We start from the raw sequence: 23902 nt of genomic DNA on the forward strand, positions 1-23902 counted from the left end.
TACTTGTATTGTGATTGAGAAATTCGGATACATCTGGATCTCCGAATAATGAAAATTTCATCTGAATTTCGACTCTTAAATCGGGGGTCCACCCACACCGCCAAAAAAAAAAAAATATTAAAAGCCAGCAGCTACAAATACTGCAGCTGCTGACTTTTAATAAATGGACACTTACCTGTCCCGGGGTCCAGCGATGTCGGCAGGCGACGCCGAGAACCCGCTCGGTTCTCGGCAGCTGCCGCCGCCATCCTGGGTGAGGAAATCAGGAAGTGAAGCGTTGCAAGTTCACTTCCCGGTTCCCTACTGCGCATGCGCGAGTCGCGCTGCGCGTCCCTAGTGGTCCCCGCTCTCTCCTGGGAGCTGTGTGATTCCCAGGAGACAGCGCGGTCGGGACGGGAAGTGGCGTAGACTCCCATGGGAGTCTATGCCGGAAGTGGGTGCAAATACCTGTCTTAGACAGGTATCTGCACCCCCTCCCCCCTGAAAGGTGCCAAATGTGACAGCGGAGGGGGAGGGTTCCAAAAAGCGGAAGTTCCATTTTTGTGTGGAGCTCCGCTTTAACCATTTCCCGCCCGGCCTATAGCAGATTGAACAACATTAAGTTCTGTTATCCTGACTGGGCATCAGATGAGGTCCAGCAGCAACATGCCGGCATGCCGCGGGGGGGTGCATTACGGCGATCGTGGGTGTGGCGAGTCAGTCTGACACACCGCATCTCCGATCGTGGTAAGGAGCCTCTGACAGAGGCTCCTTACCACGTGATCAGCTGTGACCAATCACATCGCGTGAACCTGGAAGTGCCGGTGAACGGCTTTCCTCGGTTAGCGCTGACGGGGAGAGCCGATCGGCGGGGGGGGGGGGGGTCTGTGCTGATAATCAGCACATTGTTTATCAGCACAGCCCCAATGTGCTCATCAGTTGCCAATCAGTGCCCAACAGCTGCCAGTCAGTGCCCCAGTGCCAATCAGAGCCCACCACAGTGCCAATCAGAGCCCACCACACTGCCCAGCAGTAACACCTGTCAGTACCTGTCATCAGTGCTGCCCATCAGTGCCATTTATTAGTGTCCACCAGTGCCGTCTGTCAGTGCTACTCAGTGCCAATCAGTGCCACCTATCAGTGTCCAGCCATGCCGATCAGTGCCCATCAGTGCCGCCTGTCAGTGCCCATCAGTGCCACCTATCAGTGCCCATCAGTGCTGCATATCAGTGCCGCCTATCGGTGCCCATCAGTGCTGCATATCCGTGCCGCCTATCGGTGCCCATCGATTCTACATATCAGTACCTCCTCATCAGTGCCCTTCAGTGAAGGAGAAAACAATATTTTATGACAGAAACTAAGAAAAACTTTTTTATTTTCAAAAATGTCTGTATTTTTTAGTTAGTTTAGCGAAAAATAAAACCCGCAGAGGTGATCAAATACCACCAAAAGAAAGCTCTATTTATGGGAAGAAAATGATAAAAATTTTGTTTGGGTACAGTGTTGTATGACCGCGCAATTGTCATTCAAAGTGTGACAGCGCTGAAAGCTGAAAATTGTCCTGGGCAGGAAGGGGCGAAAGTGCCCGGTATTGAAGTGGTTAATTATACGAATAGCACGTGTCAACTCTCAAGTAGCTGTGAATCCGGTCGGAATCGTCATCTTTTTAACCCATTGCTGCCCACGTAATGTATATGTGCGACAGCAAAGAGGGAGTAGCTTTAATGCCCACACACAACACTTACGTGCCCGTGGGCGGCAGAGTTATCTGCGCTAAGAATGCGCCCACTGCACGCTCCCAGCACAGTGACTGAGCTGTCAAGGTTCGGTCCCGGTGTCTAGTAATGATCAGGTGCTGGCGGCACTGGCTCCTGTGGCTGAATATGTCTATACATAGAACTGCACCCCCACCCTCTGCTGGCTGATATTGGGTACTGCAGTGGAGGTACACCTCGCCATGCCTTGGACGTCAATCTGTGTCTGGTAGCGGTCTTCTTTTCCCAATATACCGCAAAGTGTTCCCATTCTGAGACCCTTGTCTACCGCTCTGCTTAGGACTGTAGTTGGTCCACTGGCATCTGTTATTCATTTGCCATTTGACCTCCAGCCTGTGATACGGCTCTGCCTGAACGTCGCCTGTCCCGGTCTCTGCCTTCCTATGGATTACGCTTTTGCCTGCCGGTTTGGTACTTTGCTTCTCAGCTTCTGCTGGGGGCCAGACCCAAGTCATAATGCCATGTAGTGTCTGAACCTCCATGCACAGGTCCCTTTCTAAAGCCTCGTACACACGATCGGATTTTCCGCAGACAAAACCTCTGACTTTTGTCCGAAGGCGTGTGCCTGGATTTTGTCTTGCATACAAACGGCAAGGAATTGTCGGCCAACAAACACGAATGCAGTGAAATACTACGTGTTTTTTCAGCTCTTTAGCGCCACCCTTTGGGCTGCTTCTGCTAATTTTGTGTTAGTAGAAGCTTGGTGAGTGTTAATTCCCGCTTTTCATTTTGCGCTTTTCAGTTTGTTTCTGAAAGTCCGTTCGTCAACCAGACATGTTGCGGTATCGGAGGAGATAACGTGTTATTTATTATTGGCCTTGGAGTTATTGCTTTGACCCAAGTCCAGTCCAGGAACAGGAGGAGGAGGAGTTCTTGGACCAAAAATTGGTTGCTTTATTAATGGTGACTAATTATGTCATATGCCTTTGCTGCGGGAGCTCCAGGAGAATAATCCAGATGATTTTCTGAATTATCTCTGGATGACGGACCCCTGCTTTCACCAACTCTTGGCATTGCTGACCCCCTATATTAACCGCTTACCGACCGCCTCACGCACATATACGTCGGCAGAAGGGCACGTACAGGCAGATTAACGTACCTGTACGTTGCCCTTTAAGAGGCGGCTTGCGGGTGCTCGTGCGCCCGCCGGGAGCTCCGTGACCGTGATCGCGGGTCCCGCAGACTCCATGTCCGCGGGGATACCCGCGATCGTCTCACGGTGAGGAAGAATGATGCTAATGTAAACAAGCATCTCCCCATTCTGCCTAATGACACTGATCACAGCTTCCTGTAATCGGGAGCGGTGATCAGTGTTGTGTCACACATAGCCCCTCCCCCCCACAGTTAGAATCACTCCCTAGGACACATGTAACCCCTGCAGCTCCACCTTCACTGCCAGTCACATTTACACAGTAATCAGTACATTTTTAATCGCACTGATTGCTGTATAAATGTGAATGGTCCCAAAATTGCGACAAAATTGTTTGACGTGTCCGCCATAATGTCGCAGTCATGAGAAAAATGGCTGATTGCCAATATTACTAGTAAAAAAAAAAATCAATAAAAATGCCATAAAACTATCCCCTATTTTGTAGACGCTATAACTTTTATATAATTCAATAAACACTTATTGCAATTATTTTTAACCAAAAATATGTAGAAGAATACATACGACCTAAACTGAGGGAAAAAAAATGTTTTTTTATATATTTTCTGGGGATATTTATTAAAGCAAAAAGTAAAAAATAATGCGTTTTTTTCAAAATTGTCACTATTTTTTTGTTTATAGCGCAAAAAATAAAAACCGCAGAGGTGATTAAATACCACCCAAAGAAAGCTCTATTTGTGGGGAAAAAAAGGACGTCAATTTTGTTTGGGAGCCACGTCCCACGACCGCGCAATTGTCAGTTAAAGCGACGCAGTGCCGAATCGCAAAAAGTGCTCTGGTCTTTGGCCAGCCAAATGGTCCGGGGCTGAAGTGGTTAAGAAGCAGGACACACGCACGAGGCTTTTATTTTATTTTTTGGTTGAATAATAATGATTTGATTTGGTATATTTTCTATATTTTTGGATGCATAGAATGCACTTTTTGGTTAAGTTCTATTGGCAGATAGCATGTCTAATTTTATTTGTTTATTTTTTTTAATGCGCAATAAAAAAAAATTGTGTAGAATAGTACTTGTCAAAATTGGGACATTTTCACTTAAGGGTGTACTCACTTTTGTTGCCAGCGGTTTAGACATTAATGGCTGTGCGTTGAGTTATTTTGAGGGGACAGCAAATTTACACTGTTATACAAGCTGTACACTCACTACTTTACATTGTAGCAAAGTGTCATTTCTTCAGTGTTGTCACATGAAAAGATAGAATAAAATATTTACAAAAATGTGAGGGGTGTACTAACTTTTGTAAAATACTGTATAGGCAGTGTACCCAGCCAGTAAGTTCTTGGAGGAAGAGTTTTGGGGAGCATGGACAGATCACGGTCACAATGCTTCGATGCACAAAATGTAATAAATTTACTTTTTTTATTTTATTAAGTAGAAGTGCTGTTGCCTCCACTGCCCCCATTGTGTTACATATAATTAAGCGCAAATTGCAATTTAATTTTTTTTTTTATTCATTTTTGATGTAGTCATGTGACCATAATGCTCTGCCCCCTCTGTGTGATGTACAGAGACGACAACTGGGTGGAACTCCCTAGAGCAGTGACGTCACCCACCCACTTGTTGTCGGAAAGGGGAAAACTCCTCCCACCAGTGGTGGATCGCAGAGACGGTCCGGGGGTTTTGTGGTCACGTGACACAATTTTGAAACATTTTTTTGGAACAATTTTGGTACATGTGCTTTTGCTGCTACACAGTGCTTTTTTGTCCCCATAGACTTCAATAGGAGCACATGGAAAACACACATACATGCATTTTTGGAGCAGTTTTGTGTTTGACATCCAGTCTTTTCCTCCTAGCACCAATGAAGTCACAGAAGAGATTTGTAGTCAATGGACAAAAGAAAAAAAACACTGATAGAAGCATATTTATGCAGTAGTATTATTACTACTGTGACCCTAGGGTTATGCTCCTGGCTCCTACTCTGTCAGCACTGCTTCCCTGAACCCCTGGTCTGCTCAGGAAAGCATTAAAGTAACAATAAACTTTGGTTTAAAAGGAAAAAAATTCTATCCCAGTATTTACTCTTACCCTGTTTCCCCGAAAATAAGACCTAGCTGGATTGTCAGTGATGTCTGCAATATAAGCCCTACCACCGAAATAAGCCCTAGTTAAAGTCCTTGTAGGTCTTATTTTCAGGGTAGGGCTTATTTTCAGGGAAACAAGGTAGGGCTTATTTGGGGGGTAGGGATTATATTGCAGCCATCACTTACAATCACACTAGGTCTTATTTTCGGGGAAACAGGGTAACTCAATAATGTTCCTTCTGTTGCTGTCAGCCTCCTCCAAATCTCCAAATTCTTTTTTTTTTTCTGTTTTTTCTTTTTTTGTTCCTGTTATCTGATTTCCTGTTAGAGGGTGGCTACGTTCATTTTCCACGGTCGGTTGGTGCTCCATTTTTCGGGGGGGCAGCAAATAAACCACAAGCCCCCCCATCCCCCGTTTGGTCGGTCAATCGATCAAACCCCCCACCCGGCCGCTCAGCAATCAACCCCCCCCCCATCGCTCGCCCAGTCCTTCCACCAGCCCCGCACTTACCCCATCCAGGTCTCAGGCAGCTTCCCCCATTTGTCTCCTGTTAATTCGCTATTGTCACACCCATGGGTGGGCTCGGTGCACAGTGCTCTGCTCCCCGAGCCCACCCTTTTTGAAGCCAATTAAAGCCCCAGTGCTTATAAAAAAATAACAAACAATTGAAATCTATGCGTCCGGCACCCTGCATGTAGATTAGGGACCGGGCGCATGGAGCAGTGGGGGTGACAGCATTTAAAAGGTAGGAGTTATAATGCCCAAAGACATTTAAATTAATCATTCCAGTATTCTGACTGTGTAAGCTCCAAGCTGCTCTAGTCAGAGCTTATCCAGAGCTGAGAACTCTCCCCACCCTCATGTGACAGCACTGGGCCAATCACCATGGCGGTGTCATATGATGTGGAAGGCCAAGCATTAGCAGCATCGCATGGCATGGTAGGACAGTCACTAGTGAGTTGAGCTGCATCTTGATATAGCGCGGTCCTTTACCCCGCAGGGTCCCGATACGCTTACATACACATACTAGGGCCAATTTTATAGACAGTATCTGATTAACCTACCAGCATGTCTTTGGAGTGTGGGAGGAAACCGGAGTACCCGGAGGAAACCTACACAGGCAGAGGGAGAACATGCAAACTCCAGGCAGATAGTGTCGTGGTCGGGATTTGAACTGGCTGACCCTATTGCTGCCAGGTGAAAGTGCTAACCACTACACCACTGTGTAGGTATGATAGTCCACTCACCGTGTGTCACCAATAGGATCCCCGCAATCCCCGCACTTCCAGCCTGGCCCGTCTTAACTACTGTTGTACTTGCTATTTTGTCTGTATGGCTGCTAATTCTATATGTGGACACCTGTGTAACCAAGCGCTGACGTCAACACGTGGCACGGCGCTTGTTCTATTTAAGGATACCTGGTGTCTGTGCATGCTCTGAAGAAACTTGGGTCACGAGTGAAACGCGTCAGGATGACGCCATCATGCTCCCTGTAGCGAGAACTCAGCCCCACCCACAAGCTGACGAACCCCCTTCGGACATGCTCTGAAGAAACGTGGGTCACGGATGAAACGCGTCAGTATGGCGCCATCACGCTCCCTGTAGCAAGGACACAGCCCCACCCACAAGCTAACGAACCCCCATTCGGACATACTCTGAAGAAACTCGGGTCAGGGGTGAAACGCGTCAGCATGACGCCATCACGCTCCCTGTAGCGAGGACTCAGCCCCACCCACAAGCTAACGAACCCCCTTCGGACATGCTCTGAAGAAACTCGGGTCAGGGGTGAAACGCGTCAGCATGACGCCATCACGCTCCCTGTAGCGAGGACTCAGCCCCACCCACAAGCTAACGAACCCCCTTCGGACATGCTCTGAAGAAACTCGGGTCAGGGGTGAAACGCGTCAGTGATGCCATCACGCTCCATGTAGCGAGGACTCAGCCCCACCCACAAGCTAACGAACCCCCTTCGGACATGCTCTGAAGAAACTCGGGTCAGGGGTGAAACGCGTCAGTAATATACCAACCCGCCAGCACAGGTGCTTCATAGTCTGAACTAGCTGCCGTGTAGTTATAAGCTCAGCAAAGGAACCTCTCATACCAATATTATCTGCCTACTCTCTCCATTCTGCAATTCTCAGTGATCTGCCCTTTCCTTGTGTCCAAAGTAAACCATGAACTGTCCATGAAACTCTAACCTGCCTATTGCAGTCCTCTGCACTTATTACCATACAATATTGTGGCTCTACAGATTCATGGATGGAATTCCGATTTTGTCTGACTTTCACTCGATATCAGTATAGTGTTCCTAGGAAGATCATTACTTCTACTCTCCCAGGAAATATTAATGACATTCGTTTACTATATAAAGTCATTTATGGGGGGGGTGTACGTATGTGTGTGGTGGCCATCTGAGTCTGTAGACAACGTTGTCTAATTTTAATGAATTGTTGGTGGTATTTTCTATGTTTGACTAGTGTTAAGTGAATTTGTATAATAAAATCATTTATATTTTTTGAAAAATTGCCTGTTCCTCTTTGAAGAATTGCTTTTGGGAATTCCTTTCTAATTCCCTCCCTTTTCCACTCACCAATGGGACCACATGGCATGGTAGGCCCATCACAAGTGGCATCACATAGCCAATCACCAGTGGTATCACATGGCATGGTAGGCCAATCACCAGTGGTATCACATGGCATGGTAGGCCAATCACCAGTGGTATCACATGGCATGGTAGGCCAATCACCAGTGGTATCACATGGCATGGTAGGCCAATCACCAGTGGTGTCACATGGCATGGTAGGTTAATCACCAGTGGTGTCACATGGCATGGCAGGTTAATCACCAGTGGTGTCACATGGCATGGTAGGCCAATCACAAGTGGTATCACATAGCCAATCACCAGTGGTATCACATGTGGTGGTAGGCCAATCACCAGTGGTATCACATGGCATGGTAGGTTAATAACCAGTGGTGTCACATGGGGTGGTAGGCCAATCACCAGTGGTGTCACATGGGGTGATTAACCTACCAGCATGTCTTTGAAGTGTGGGAGGAAACCGGAGTTCCCGGAGGAAACCTACACAGGCAGAGGGAGAACATGCAAACTCCAGGCAGATGGTGTCGTGGTCGGGATTTATCCAGAGGGGGAGGAGTTGTGTACCCAGTTGGAGGAGTCATGTACCCGGGCGGAGGCGTGTACCTGGGGGGAGGAGTCGTGTACTGGGGAGGAGGTGTGTACCCAGGGGGAGGAGTCGTGTACCCGGGGGGGGAGAAGGCGTGTACCCGGGGGGAGGAGGCGTGTACCCGGGGGCAGAAGTCATGTACCGGGGAGGAGTCGTGTACGGGGGGGAGTCATGTACCAGGGGGAGAAGTCATTTACCTGGGGAGAGGAGTCGTGTACCGGGGGAGGAGTCATGTACCCGGGGGAGGAGTCGTGTACCAGGGGAGGAGTCGTGTACCGGGGGAGGAGTCATGTACCTAGGGGGAAGAGTCGTGTACCGGGGGGAGGAGTCGTGTACCCGGGGGAGGAGTCGTGTACCAGGGGGAGGAGTCGTGTACCCGGGGGAGGAGTCGTGTACCGGGGAGGAGTCGTGTACCGGGGGAGGAGTCGTGTACCTGGGGGAGGAGTCGTGTACCGGGGGAGGAGTCGTGTACAGGGGGAGGAGTCGTGTACTGGGGGAGGAGTCGTGTACCTGGTGGAGGAGTCGTGTACCGGGAGAGGAGTCGTGTACCAGGGAGGAGTCGTGTACCTGGGGGGAGGAGTCGTGTACCAGGGGGAGGAGTCGTGTATCGGGGAGGAGTCATGTACCGGGGAGGAGTCGTGTACCCGGGGGAGGAGTCGTGTACCCGGGGGAGGAGTCGTGTACCGGGGAGGAGTCGTGTACGCGGGGAGTCATGTACCTGGGGGGAGGAGTCGTGTACCAGGGGGAGGAGTCATGTACCCAGGGGGAGGAGTCGCGTACCGGGGTAGGAGTCGTGTACCGCGGGAGGAGTCGTGTTCCCGGGGGAGAAGTCATGTACCTGGGGAGAGGAGTCATGTACCGGGGGAGGAGTCGTGTACCCGGGGGAGGAGTCATGTACCGGGGGAGGAGTCGTGTACCTAGGGGGAAGAGTCGTGTACCGGGGAGGAGTCGTGTACCGGGGGAGGAGTTGTGTACCAGGGGGAGGAGTCGTGTACCAGGGGGAGGAGTCGTGTACCGGGGAGGAGTCGTGTACCAGGAGAGGAGTCGTGTACCGGGGGAGGAGTCGTGTACCTGGGGGAGGAGTCGTGTGCAGGGGGAGGAGTCGTGTACCAGGGGAGGAGTCGTGTACCGGGGAGGAGTCGTGTACCTGGGGGAGGAGTCGTGTACAGGGAGAGGAGTCGTGTACCTGGGGGGAGGAGTCGTGTACCGGGGGGAGGAGTCGTGTATCGGGGAGGAGTCATGTACCGGGGAGGAGTCGTGCACCTGGGGGGAGGAGTCCTGTACCCGGGGGAGGAGAGTCGTATACCCGGGGGAGGAGTCGTGTACCTGGGGGGAGGAGTCGTGTACCGGGGGGAGGAGTCGTGTATCGGGGAGGAGTCATGTACCGGGGAGGAGTCGTGTACCCGGGGGAGGAGTCGTGTACCGGGGAGGAGTCGTGTACCTGGGGGAGGAGTCGTGTACCGGGGGAGGAGTCGTGTACCTGGGGGAGGAGTCGTGTACAGGGAGAGGAGTCGTGTACCCGGGGGAGGAGTCGTGTACCGGGGAGGAGTCGTGTACCTGGGGGGAGGAGTCGTGTACCGGGGGAGGAGTCGTGTACCTGGGGGAGGAGTAGTGTACAGGGAGAGGAGTCGTGTACAGGGGGAGGAGTCGTGTACCAGGGGAGGAGTCGTGTACCGGGGGAGGAGTCGTGTACCTGGGGGAGGAGTCGTGTACAGGGAGAGGAGTCGTGTACCTGGGGGGAGGAGTCGTGTACCGGGGGGAGGAGTCGTGTATCGGGGAGGAGTCATGTACCGGGGAGGAGTCGTGCACCTGGGGGGAGGAGTCCTGTACCCGGGGGAGGAGAGTCGTATACCCGGGGGAGGAGTCGTGTACCTGGGGGGAGGAGTCGTGTACCGGGGGGAGGAGTCGTGTATCGGGGAGGAGTCATGTACCGGGGAGGAGTCGTGTACCCGGGGGAGGAGTCGTGTACCGGGGAGGAGTCGTGTACCTGGGGGAGGAGTCGTGTACCGGGGGAGGAGTCGTGTACCTGGGGGAGGAGTCGTGTACAGGGAGAGGAGTCGTGTACCCGGGGGAGGAGTCGTGTACCGGGGAGGAGTCGTGTACCTGGGGGGAGGAGTCGTGTACCGGAGGAGGAGTCGTGTACCTGGGGGAGGAGTCGTGTACAGGGAGAGGAGTCGTGTACCCAGGGGAGGAGTCGTGTACCGGGGAGGAGTCGTGTACCTGGGGGGAGGAGTCGTGTACCGGGGGAGGAGTCGTGTACCTGGGGGAGGAGTCGTGTACAGGGAGAGGCGTCGTGTACCTGGGGGGAGAAGTCGTGTACCGGGGGAGGAGTCGTGTATCGGAGAGGAGTCATGTACCAGGGAGGAGTCGTGTACCTGGGGGGAGGAGTCCTGTACCCGGGGGAGGAGAGTCGTGTACCCGGGGGAGGAGTCGTGTACCGGGAGGAGTCGTGTACCTGGGGGGAGGAGTCGTGTACCGGGGGAGGAGTCGTGTATCGGGGAGGAGTCATGTACCGGGGAGGAGTCGTGTACCCGGGGGAGGAGTCGTGTACCGGGGAGGAGTCGTGTACCTGGGGGGAGGAGTCGTGTACTGGGGGAGGAGCCATGTACCCGGGGGAGGAGTCATGTACCGGGGGGAGGAGTCATGTACCGGGGGAGGAGTCGTGTACCTGGGGGGAGGAGTCGTGTACATGGGGGAGGAGTCGTGTACCGGGGGAGGAGTCCTCTTCCCAGCTCACCTGGATCACCGCTTTCTTTTGCCTCCATAGATCACACAGAGGCCAAGGAGTCGTGTACCAGGGGGAGGAGTCGTGTACCAGGGGAGGAGTCGTGTACCTGGGGGAGGAGTCGTGTACAGGGACAGGAGTCGTGTACCTGGGGGGAGGAGTCGTGTACCGGGGGGAGGAGTCGTGTATCGGGGAGGAGTCATGTACCGGGGAGGAGTCGTGCACCTGGGGGGAGGAGTCCTGTACCCGGGGGAGGAGAGTCGTGTACCCGGGGGAGGAGTCGTGTACCTAGGGGGAGGAGTCGTGTACCGGGGGGAGGAGTCGTGTATCGGGGAGGAGTCATGTACCGGGGAGGAGTCGTGTACCCGGGGGAGGAGTCGTGTTTCGGGGAGGAGTCGTGTACCTGGGGGGAGGAGTCGTGTACCGAGGGAGGAGTCGTGTACCTGGGGGAGGAGTCGTGTACAGGGAGAGGAGTCGTGTACCCAGGGGAGGAGTCGTGTACCGGGGAGGAGTCGTGTACCTGGGGGGAGGAGTCGTGTACCGGGGGAGGAGTCGTGTACCTGGGGGAGGAGTCGTGTACAGGGAGAGGCGTCGTGTACCTGGGGGGAGAAGTCGTGTACCGGGGGAGGAGTCGTGTATCGGAGAGGAGTCATGTACCAGGGAGGAGTCGTGTACCTGGGGGGAGGAGTCCTGTACCCGGGGGAGGAGAGTCGTGTACCCGGGGGAGGAGTCGTGTACCGGGAGGAGTCGTGTACCTGGGGGGAGGAGTCGTGTACCGGGGGAGGAGTCGTGTATCGGGGAGGAGTCATGTACCGGGGAGGAGTCGTGTACCCGGGGGAGGAGTCGTGTACCGGGGAGGGGTCGTGTACCTGGGGGGAGGAGTCGTGTACCTGGGGGGAGGAGTCGTGTACCGGGGGGAGGAGTCGTGTATCGGGGAGGAGTCATGTACCGGGGAGGAGTCGTGTACCCGGGGGAGGAGTCGTGTTTCGGGGAGGAGTCGTGTACCTGGGGGGAGGAGTCGTGTACCGAGGGAGGAGTCGTGTACCTGGGGGAGGAGTCGTGTACAGGGAGAGGAGTCGTGTACCCAGGGGAGGAGTCGTGTACCGGGGAGGAGTCGTGTACCTGGGGGGAGGAGTCGTGTACCGGGGGAGGAGTCGTGTACCTGGGGGAGGAGTCGTGTACAGGGAGAGGCGTCGTGTACCTGGGGGGAGAAGTCGTGTACCGGGGGAGGAGTCGTGTATCGGAGAGGAGTCATGTACTAGGGAGGAGTCGTGTACCTGGGGGGAGGAGTCCTGTACCCGGGGGAGGAGAGTCGTGTACCCGGGGGAGGAGTCGTGTACCGGGAGGAGTCGTGTACCTGGGGGGAGGAGTCGTGTACCGGGGGAGGAGTCGTGTATCGGGGAGGAGTCATGTACCGGGGAGGAGTCGTGTACCCGGGGGAGGAGTCGTGTACAGGGGAGGGGTCGTGTACCTGGGGGGAGGAGTCGTGTACTGGGGGAGGAGCCATGTACCCGGGGGAGGAGTCATGTACCGGGGGGAGGAGTCATGTACCGGGGGAGGAGTCGTGTACCTGGGGGGAGGAGTCGTGTACATGGGGGAGGAGTCGTGTACCGGGAAGGAGTGCTCTTCCCAGCTCACCTGGATCACCGCTTTCTTTTGCCTCCATAGATCACACAGAGGCCAAGATGGCGGCTCCCATGTCTGGAGAGGATGGAAGGGTTTAGTTCCACCTGTTGTCTCCTGGTCAGGGAAAGCAGTTTTGTTCCCAGTGGCTCCGCTCCCCGCTGCCAGGATACAACATGATCCATCAGATGTGGGAATTATGACACAATATTAATCATTCTATGAATAGGATGAAGACCTGTTACAAAGTATCTCTATGGTTTTCTCTACATTATTACATGAATCATTGGTTTCCCACCCACAATATGGCCGAAGTCGTCACAGCGGCGACCACTCTCTGCGTGGTGACGTGGCCGCCAACCGTCCTGAGCACGCCGGCCCCTCCCCTTCCCTCTGGCCTACAGTTGCCCGGACAAGGCCCCACCCTCTCTCCTCTGTTCCGGCTGGTGTTTTCCTGTTGACGTCAGTAGGTGTGGCGTCTCCGCCCCGGCAGACCCCTCCCCCTCTTTTCTCTTTCCCGCTGGGGCACGTGGGCGTGGCCTCCCCAGCGCGCCCGCCTCGCCAGTCTTCTGCTCCTATCGCGCGCCTCCCTGTCTCGGCTGGGTGTGGCCTCGCCCCAGTTCCTCCTCCTCTCAGCCGTTGTAGGAGTAGCGCGCCGTGTCTCCGCCCTCGATTAGGCCCTCCTCCTCCTCCTGGCCGGTGTGGGTGAGGTCTGTGTGTGTCGGTGTCTCCGGTCTTCACTTCTTCTCTCGCTGCGGTGACGATGCACAAGGAGCCGGTGGCCCAGGATGAGAATAGTAACCCCCGGGAAGGGCAGGGGAACCGCAGGAAGGACAGACTGAGCCCCAGCGAGCACGACATGAACCACATCAACCGCAGCCGGCCCAAAGCAGGTACTACCCGGACCGGGACCGACCGAGGACGGGCTACTGCAGCCGGGACTGACCGGACACCACGCTACTAACCACGCGACCAGTCCCGGGACTAACCAGAGACCACGCTACTAACCACACATCACGTGACTAGTACTGACACCAACCAGAGATCACAACTAGTTCCAGGACTGATCAGAGATCATAACTAGTCCCAGAGATCACATAACTAGTCCCAGACATCCCAACTAGTCCCAGGACTGACCAGAGATCGGCCAACTAGTCCCAGGACTGACCAGAGATCGGCCAACTAGTCCCAGGACTGACCAGAGATCGGCCAACTAGTCCCAGGGGTCACATAACTAGTCCCAGGCCTGACCAGAGGTCGCACAACTAGTCCTGGGACTGACCAGAGACCACGCTACTAACCACAGATCACGTGACTAGTACTGAGACTGACCAGAGATCACAGCTAGTCCCAGAGAGCGGCCCAACTAGTCCCGGGGCCGGCCAGAGAGCGGCCCAACTAACCAGAGACCAGGCTACTAGTCCTGGGACTAACCAGCGATTAAGATACCAACCAGAGACCACACTACTGAGACCAACCAGAGATTACACAACTAGTCCCAGGACTGACCAGAGATTACACAGCTGGTACTGGGACTAACCAAAGCTTAGACTACTAGTCCCAGGACTAGTACTGAGACAAACCAGAGTTTGCACTACTAGTCCCGGGACTGACCGGAGACCACAGTACTAACCAGAAACCATGCTACCAGTCCCGGGACTAACTAGAGATGACACAACTAGTACTGAGACTAAGCAATGACCACACAACTAGCTCCATGGGCTAACTAGAGGTCACGCTACTAGTTCCAGGACTAACTAGGGATTACACTATCCATGCCGGGACTAACTAGGGATGGCATAACTAGAGTACCCAGACTAACTAGAGATTACACTACTAATACTGACTAGATCGCAGACTGTCGCTGGCAGGGCTAGCCAAGGAATTGTCGTGTCAACCAAGACTGAGTAATGGGCAGACGACTAGTGTAAGGACTAACCCGAGTTTGCACTACTAGTTCTAGGACTGTGTAGAGATCACACGCCTACTATTGTCAGGGCTGACTAAAAACAAAGTTTAGTCCCGGGATAGTCTGCTGGCCCCCGGGAACTAACTAGAGGATAGACTGCTAGTGCTGGGAGTGACTGGAGTCTAAGCTGCTGGGCTGGTCACGGCTAACAAAAGGTAACTCTGGGCTGACTTGGCTTCTATCATCGGGACGAGATAATTAGAGACGACACTGATAGGACTAAGTGCAGTTATCAGACTTTTCTTCCTAACAGGTCACTTCCACCAGGACTAACTAGTACTGGGCCTTTACCAGGAAGCTGCGATCATCGGCATAATCTGGGGGGATGAGTAACATTGCCGGGAAAGCTGAGGCTGCAGATCCCGGTCACATAACTAGTCCTGCTGAGTCATGTGTGATTTATTCTCAGGAAATGGTCACATGACCATGCCGGTATAGTGCGGCTCCTATAATAAGACAACTTGAAGTTTTCAGTCTTTATTATTTGTAGGGGTGAGTTAGAAATGGGGGGGGTCAGGGTTGTATATGCTGGTTGTGTCCCATTGGGAAGATCTCCCCTCCCTTCCTGTACTGGGGACACAATGGTAATATAAGAAATTCCCTAATAGTTGTCACAAACAGGTGTCTCCATTGGAGGGTTTCCCCACACTTCCTGTTCAGTGAGGACCTGTAGTAGGTTTTTTTAGTGGCTGGAAAATTCTACCAGTCCTAATTTCCTGCTGGGACTAGTAGTTCCCCCTGAGAGAGGAGACTCCTAGAATCAATATTGATCATCCAAAGCTGAAAATCCTTGTGGCCCTCAAGGGCCACACTTGGACAGTCCTGTTGCCCGGGGGGAGCATCATTTTACGGCAGTGAGGCGACTCATTCCTGTATGTGAAAAATCCTTTTGTAACATTCTGCTATTTCATTTAGTGAGTGTGTTTTTTTTTTTTTTTTTTTTTTTTTGACAGCCGATCAATGATTTACTCCAATCGTTAAGCGATGGCAGCGCGTCTTGGCGATTTGTTTTCAGTTAGAATTTCCATTGTGGTTGAATGAGACATGAGCTGCGCCAGGTGGAAAATGTTGGCTTTTAACAAGCGAGTCATGTGGCGGGGGGGGGGGGGGGCCTGTGTGCGCGCCCGCGCGTTATGGTTGTTCGTCCATTTTGATTGGGCGCCGGTGGGGATAAAAACACACCTGCAGAATTTTTTGCTAAGCGCTTAAATGGCACGCAGTGCGGAGCGCTGTATTGCAAACTGCGCTAACGCAAGTAATGCGTGTCGCTGCTTATTGGCAGGGCAACGCACACGCTACCGCGCATTATTGGCGATTGTACAGGCGTGACCTGATAAGTTTTTTATTAATTTTTTTTTTTTTTTTTTGCTAATTGCAACACAGGGCAATTGGTTTTGTTTTGATTTTTCCATTACGCTGGAATAGAACTTTGTTCTCCATCTTGCAATTTCCCCTTCTGTCCGATCGGATTTTAGCGTGTGCGGGAACGCTTTCGATATGCAATTTTAAAATCCACTTGATTGTAACTTGTTGGTTAACATGTTTATAAATCTGTTTTATCAACTTTTATAGAATCTTTGATACATTTTTGTTTATAAATACATTGTATCTTTCCTACTAGAAAGATTCAAAATGTATCTATTTATAAACAATGTTGTTTTTTTTTTTTTTTCTTCCCTACTGCAAAGATTCTAATTGGGCTTCGTTCAGATCTAGGCGTCATGGGCGGAATCGCCGTGATTCTGCCTGAGATTTCCCAATCGCCATGGGACACACTTTTGCGATGCCATTTCTTTCAATGGCACCCCAATCACTGTGTGATTGTCGCCTGACGAATCGCGGGACGGCTCTCGCCCAAAATAATAGTTCTGGAACTTTTTTTTTTGGGGGCTACAGGCATCCCACGATTCTGTTTGCATGATTTTACCACGATTCGTCGGGCGACAATCACTGCAAAATCACGCCGCGATTAGGGTGCTGTTAAAAGCAATGGGGGTAGCAATCGGGTCACGCGTTTTGCGGCGGCTCAGGTTCAAGGGCAGAATCGCAGTGTTATCGCCCGCGGTCCGCAACGTCATGAAGTGAATGCAGCTTTAATGTATCTTTTTATAAACCAAATTGTGTGTTTTGTTATTTTGTTTTTGTTTTTTTTGTTTTGTCTTTCTGCAAAGACACTAAATCTTTCTATTCATAAACAAAATAAAGCATCTATCCTACAAATATTCTAAGGCTTTTTTTTTGTTTTTATATTGACACATCTCCAAAGTCGCATGATTTCCAGTTAGACTTTGGTGCGTGACTTTTGATGCGACCTTTGGTGCGACTTGGATCTGAATTTACATTCTCTGAATCAAGGTCGCATCAAAAAATGGGACCAAAGTAATACGGGAACCTTTTCTGAAGTCGCAGCGACTTCTGTAGTGTTAGTAGGAATGGCTCTCCCGGAAATACATTGAATTTCACACGTCCTGCGACTTGTGGTCTCAAAATGTGTGATAGGAGCCTAAATGTATCTATCTATAGACAAAAATGGAGCCTCTATTCTACAAAGATTCCAAAGTTTACACAGCATGTCTAGTTAAAAACCTTCAGGTTTAAAGATTATTTTGAAGGTTGATATTTATAAATAAAGTTTGTTTTAACTTTTTTGGAAACTTTGTAGTATAAGTGGTGATACATTGTGTCTGTTTATAAATACAATGTATTCATATAATCTTTGTATAGGTTTATAAATAGAATTTTTGGGGCAAATTCTTAGGGATATGACGTTTTTTTTTTTTTTTTTTTTTTTTTTTAGAGCTGGTATAAGTAGCGACTTGGCGTACTCACTGATACCTTTTGCGGTGCACCTTGAGCCCTTACCAAATGAATGCGCTGAAATTGCACTACAGAGGTATCTGTTTTAGGTAGTGGGGCCTTTGCACAAGTAGAAGTACTCATGCAGGTGCTCAGTTTGGGTTATCGATCGGTGAAACCCTAGTAGGTTTACTAAAACTGGAGCACAGAGAATCTGGTGCAGCTCTGCATAGTAGCCAATCGGCCTCTAACTTCAGCTTGTTCAATTAAGCATTGGAAATGAGCTGATTTGGCATGCCAAATCGCAACCGGTTGCCGGCAACGGTTGCTGCACCAATTTCCAAAAGTAGCTCTTGCACTAATTTTTGTCGACTTTGGGGGGGGGGCGACTTCAATAGACATCTGTGCGTAAACCAGCAGAGATGCCTTTCAAATCAACCCCCACCCCCCCCAACGCGCACTGAAATGTGGATTTGAAATCGTGTGTTTAGCTGAACTCGCATGATTTCAACCCCGCGTTCAGTATGAACGTACCCCTAAAACCTGGAAGCTGATTGGTTTCTATGCAGAGTTGCACCAGATCTTGTACTTCATTATTAGTGAAAAATGTAAAGCTTAGTACACACGATCAGAAAATCGGATGCAAAATACCGCTTTCTAAGCATTCGTATGTTAATCTGATTTTTAGTAAACTGCTTTCTAGAGCCAATCGCAACTGTTCATTCGAAATTATACGAAGGGACAAACGTGAAGAAGAAAAATTCTCGTACGATACCAGAGCTGCCAATTTTCTTTTAATCGGTACGGTATTGGTTCAAAAAAAAAAAAATTGGAAGACGAAGACCCCTTTCACACTGGGGCATTTTTCAGGCGCTTTAGCGTTTAAAAAAATAAATAAATAAAGCGCCTGAAAGAAGCCTCATCTGCAATCCTAATGTGAAAGCCCAAGCCCTTTCACACTGCCAGCGCCCGCTCTGGTAAAGCGCCGCTTAGGACCCCTTTCACACTGGGGCGTTTTTCGGGCGCTGGCAGTGTGAAAGGGCCCGGGCCATCGGCGCACCCGGCCCAGTGGCAAAAAACACGAAAGCGCTGCAAAGAAGCTGCTTGCAGGACTCTTTTTTTTTTTTTTTTTTTTTTTTACTCCGTGCCAGCGCAGCGCCCCGGTGTGAAGGCACTCGGACTTTCACATTGGGATTGCAGATGAGGCTTCTTTCAGGCGCTTTTTTTTTTTTTTTTTTTTTTTTTTAACACTAAAGCGCCTGAAAAACGCCCCAGTGTGAAAGGGGTCTAAGGGCTAGTTTACACTTCAAAACATTGCTTCAGATGCACTTTGTTAAAGCTCCCGTCGCTAAATAAAATGGTTAGCTTACAGTCCTGTTTACACCTTGCTTTTGCTTGGGGCTTCGGTGGGCTTTGATGAAGCTTTGAAGTACAACTAGATATAGGGGGTATATACATTTTGAAGTGAAGCAAAAGCAAGGTGTAAACGGGACTGTAAGCTAACAATTTTATTTAGGGACAGGAGCTTTGACTGGTGTTCAGAGAGCTTTAACAAAGCGCATCCAAAGCCTTGTTTTGAAGCAAGTGTAAACTAGCCCTAAGACTGCGCATGCTTGGAAACGAAAGCATACATTACGTTATAACAAATTTAATCGCTTCCGAAGTTGTATTGTCATACGAGAATTTTTATTACTTTAGTAACCCATTCGTTTTCAATATGGAGACTTGCATGCAAAAAAAAGTTGGGCGATCGATTGTCTGATATTGTCATGGTGGAACCTTTTAGGATAGATGATCACATTTTGTTTTATATCTTTGTAGGAAGAAAAATGCTTGGTTTATAAATGGATCAGTTTTTTAGAATCTTTGTAGTAGGAAAGATACATTTTGTTTATAAATGATTACTTAGATTGTAAGCTCTAAGGAGCAGGGCCCTCTGATTCCTACTGTATCAAATTGTATTGTATTTGTACTGTCTACCCTCAAGTTGTAAAGCGCTACGTAAACTGTTGGCGCTATATAAATACTGTATAATAATAATTACATTGTATCAGTACTTAAAATTCTTGTATTTGTTTTATAAATAGATCTGTTATAATGACTTTCGTAGATTCTTTGTAATGTAGGTGATACATATTGTTTATATATAGATACATTGTATGGACTTTTTATAGGATCTTTGTAAAGTGTTTATTCTCGGGCTCCACCCTACAACTCCCCCCCTCCACTTGGTTTGCTATTCCTGTCCGGCGACTCTGTTGATGTGTAAATGAATTGTAATTAGAGGGCGGCCTGCCTGGTCCTGTGCAACCCCCCCCCTCATTGTGTCCCCTGCTCACTTCCCCCTTCCACAGCTCGGAATTCCTGCAACGTGTGAGAGTTTGAATTTCTAACAGCCATTTCCTCAGTGTGCTGCAGCCATCTTGCCGGCATTGCTGTCCCTGCGAGCACGGGAGGGGGTGGGGTGGGGGGGGAGGAGGAGGAGGAAAGGGGGGTCAGCTCGTCCGCTTCCTCCTTCCTGTGTCTCAGGGTGGAGCTGGCTAACATGGCCGCTCTGCTAATGCAACACACTCAGCCGTTTGCATAATAAATCACGTGCTTGCATAACCCCCGGCCCCCATGCCTCCTGTTTTTTTGCAGCTCTGGCTTTTGTAGATGTGCAGGGAGCGTAATAATGACACCAACACAAAGCCGGAGCTCGGGAGTTTTTCTGCAAGTTGCACGTTAGAAGTGATGTCGTGTAGATTGAGGTTCCTGCTGGGTGGGTTGTTCAAAGTTGCAAAGTAATCTGGTTACATCTCTGGACGTGCCAGGTTTTTTTTTTTTTTTTTTCTTTTGTATATAGAACGCATGCCAAAGGTTTTGGTGAATTGCAAAGGCCAGTCGGTAAAGTTGGCTGTAGACCAAAAAAAAAAAATCTGCATGAGATTCAGGCTCGTATGTTGGCATCGTAGGGGGGAGGAATTAATCTTTTTCTAAGGTCTACAGCCAAAACGGGTCCTCCCCCCTACGATGCCAAGTCATACGAGCCTGAATCTCATGCAGATCCTGTTTTTTTTATTTTTTTTTCTTAAGGTCTACAGCCAACTTTACCTGCATGAGGTCCAGGCTCGTATATAGGTATCATAGGATGAGGACCCGATTACCCCGGGTGACTGCGCAGTCCCAAAACGCAAAGCAAAAGTCTCTTCCCTATCATGCCATTTCACACCACCATGCCTCGCTTTGGAGTTTATTTTTTTGGTGCAGTCGACCAAATAATATACAACTTAATGAAATACCGCTTTGTTACATTTCAATAAAGTTTGCACAAAAAAACGCCCAATGTGCCGTGGTCAACATATTGGCACTCTCCCCCCTCCCCCCAGCGGTGGTGCGTTCAGCTGGTGTGAATGAGCCCCCAGGTGCTGTTCCTTCAAATGGATGGAGACCTTATTGGAGCCCAGCCTGGGTGACAACCATGGCTCCCTCCATAGATATAGTATAGTGAGTTTGTGTTACTGGCAGATCATCGGGTGAAATAAAGCCTGAAAAGAGAAAATTAAGTCGCCACCTCTAGGGAATAATAAGCTGTTGTTTTTTTGGACTTTGATAAAAGTTTAAGGTTCCACTCGGTGTGAATGGGCCTCCTAAACCTAAAGGCAGTGATGGTGAACCTTGGCACCCCAGATGTTTTGGAACTACAGTTCCCATGATGCTCAACTACACTGCAGAGTGTGTGAGCATCATGGGAAATGTAGTTTCAAAATATCTGGGTTGCCAAGGTTCGCCATCACTGACCTAAGGCATGGAAAACTCAGAGGAGGGTGTGTGTATAGAGCCCTGGTGCCCAGCCTGTGGCTTCAGGGCCACATAAGGCCCTTTACCTGTGTGGCCTGTGGGTACCAGCAGTGTGGAGTGGGCATTGGTTTAGAAAGGGTTAATAGCAATGACCTCTACTAGCCAGTCAAGTCTGTGGTGGTCAACCTTTTTCTTGATATGGGGAGCCTTGAGTGCGCCTCTCCACATCACCAAAGGGGCGCACATAAAATTCCAGTCAATATTCAGTGTCGGGCAGCAGAAACTCAGCAGGGTTGTAGTCCGGCTATGGTCATGATACAAGAGGTGGTTAGAGGGGTGACAGTGTCAAAGGACCACCTGTAGACCCTGGGCAGCAGGTTGGGCACCAGGGCTGTTGCATGGCCCCGCTCTGACCGTCCGTTCTCACCCAGTACATCTGCAGTCTCCAATAATCCTTTCTCTAATTCTAGATAGATCATTGTGTGGCTCTCATGCACATCGCTGGATCGCAGTGGGGTTCAGGTAGGTATGAGGGGGGCTGCTGCACACAGGTTTTTTACCTTTGTGCATAGAATGCATGAAGGTGAAAAAACATGAGCCTTTAGAACCACTTTAATAAAACAGAAATGACCATGGAGTGAATAATGCAAGGAAGGGGTTAGCGTAGATCGGGGGTCTCAAACTGGTTGCCCTCCAGCTGTTGCGGGACTACAAGTCCCATCATGCCTCTGCCTGACAGTCATGCTTGTAACTGTCTGCCTAGCAATGCCTCATGGGACTTGTAGTTTCGCAACAGCCGGAGGGCTTTGTTTGAGACCCCTGGCTTAGATGGTGTCCTTGGAGAGATGACAGGAGGTTGAGGGAAATCTGTGCAATGCATGTTCTGGTGACAACTGAACTGCCCCACCCAATTATTTCTTTGGATGTCAGTAGGACAGGTAGTAATGGTCTCCAGTGTGACAGAAATAATAATCTGACATTAATTTTGATCCTTCACTTTATGCAAAATAAAAAGCTGGCTGGAGTTGGACTACAAAAAGACTTGTGGTTCTGTTGGTATTGATTCCTATAGTTATATTGGACCACATAGTCACCTGTGCTTTTCTTTTTTTTAGGTTCCTGGGATTCTAACGGGTTTGGCCCAGAAATCGAGACGCTGGCTGGACGCACGGAGGAGAGCGTGCCCCTCAGCCCCTCCAACTCCCTCAACCTCCGTCACTTGCGCGGCTGTGAAAAGGACTTCTCCGGGCGGCAGCACCAGCGCTCTCCCTCCAACCACTACCATCCCAACTACTACTCTTCGCACCACCACCGCACTTCCTACACGAACCAGCGCAAAGGCTACTGGGACTATGAGAACCAGTACCGCGATGGAAAACGCAAAGCTTGGGTGCCTCGGCCCAGTGGGGGACCTCATATGCAGCGTCCCAGAAACCGTGAGGCTTACAACTCGACAGAGGGCTCCTGTGTAGAAGCTAGGCCCGAGCAGACCTCTGGAGAGAAGAGTAAAACTTACCAAGGAGTCTCCCGCCAGTCCTCTCCCCCGGTAGAGAAGGAGCAGACCACGGATAGCTGGCTGCTCTTTAAACCGCTGCCGGTGTTTCCCGTGGACAACAGCAGCGCGAGAACCTCACCCAAAATTAGCTACGCCAGCAAGGTGAAAGAGAACCTGGATGGCAAAGGACTGGTGCCTAGTTCTGCCGTTAGGACCTCCAATACCCCTCCGAGCTGCGTGCTAAATACACAGACAGGACTTAATAGTGATAGCTTCTCCGCAGCCCCCACTCAGTCAACAAGCTCCCTCTCCTCCTCCTCCTGTTCCTCCCTCTCCTCCACACCTCCTTCCCCCGTCAACCAAGAGAACCTAGGGGCCATTTTCCAGAATGAGTGGGGGCTGTCTTTTATTAACGAGCCAGGAGCTGGCCAGGCCCCGGAGGAAGCAAAGCAACCACAAGAAGAGACTGGTGGTGGTATAGGTGTGGAGGGTGGAGGTGGAGACTTACCCCCGGCATCCATTTTGATGCGTCTGTCAACTGGATTTTTCGTAGAAAGTGCCGAGCCTGAAGAAACCCAGATGGAAAACGCAAAAGACTGGGCGTCCATGGTGAACTACAGTTTGCACGGTAAGTCATGAAAGTCGACCCAGGGCTTGGTTACCATTGTTAAGAATTAGAACAGGGTACAACCTTCAATCTGGTTGAATCATTATCTGGGTACCTGCAAAGACCCTCAAACCTGGCCGCATAGATCTTGGACTCTAGAACACTTCCCAGTCTCTGTATTGGCTGCTGTGTACTGGATGATGGAGGAGCCTTCAAGTCTGACCAAAGTCCAAGCTTTTAGTAAGTGTGTGGCCAGACTCGGGGAAACTCATCCTACATAGGAAGGACCATATAGTTGTTGCTAAAGGTACTGAGATGTGTGGTAGTGGATATGATTGTTAGAGTATTGGCATCACAGGTTGACAAGTTTTAATAGAAGCAGCATAAGTACCCGGACGTGACCTGGCATCAGTCACTTGTTCCTGTACAGCAGGGCTGGAGTGTGAGAGGAAGAAGCAGCATGAAGGGTCAATCCATACTGACAAGTAGCATGCTGATGGGGAGGAGAGCGACAGATGCGCTTATAGCTCTGCTGCTGCTTTCACTGTCCAGTCACAGGCTGGGGCCTGGTCCGGGATGGCCTGGGTTCAGAGGAAGTGGAGTAAAAAATTTTTTTTTTTTTTTTTTTATCATCCCATGCCCTTCCAAATGTGTCCAATGCCTCCTGGTCCTCTACTGTTTGATGGGGTTTCAATCTTTGGCTGCCATGTGTCTACTAGGAGGCATGGGTGGCTGGAACAAGTCGGTGTTATACCTCTTCTTCTTCTTTTACAG

General features: G+C 50.4%; 2 protein-coding genes across 2 annotated transcripts in view; one reads left to right on the forward strand and one right to left on the reverse strand.

Moving 5' to 3' along the window:
• LOC141148468 (nucleoside diphosphate kinase A1) overlaps positions 1–23902 on the reverse strand; it is an 80978-nt gene that overhangs the window by 29090 nt on the left and 27986 nt on the right. The gene's annotated exons all lie outside the window — the stretch shown is intronic.
• The window catches only part of NUFIP2 (nuclear FMR1 interacting protein 2), a gene marked incomplete in the record, with an annotated part of 13605 nt that continues 2832 nt past the window's right edge, over positions 13130–23902 (forward strand). Inside the window, 2 exon segments of the mRNA XM_073635957.1 lie at positions 13130–13374; positions 22142–23149. Coding sequence (XP_073492058.1) covers positions 13245–13374; positions 22142–23149 — 1138 coding nt within the window.

This window comes from Aquarana catesbeiana, linkage group LG06 (genome assembly GCF_042186555.1).
Source record: "Aquarana catesbeiana isolate 2022-GZ linkage group LG06, ASM4218655v1, whole genome shotgun sequence".
Classification (NCBI taxonomy): Eukaryota; Metazoa; Chordata; class Amphibia; order Anura; family Ranidae; genus Aquarana; species Aquarana catesbeiana.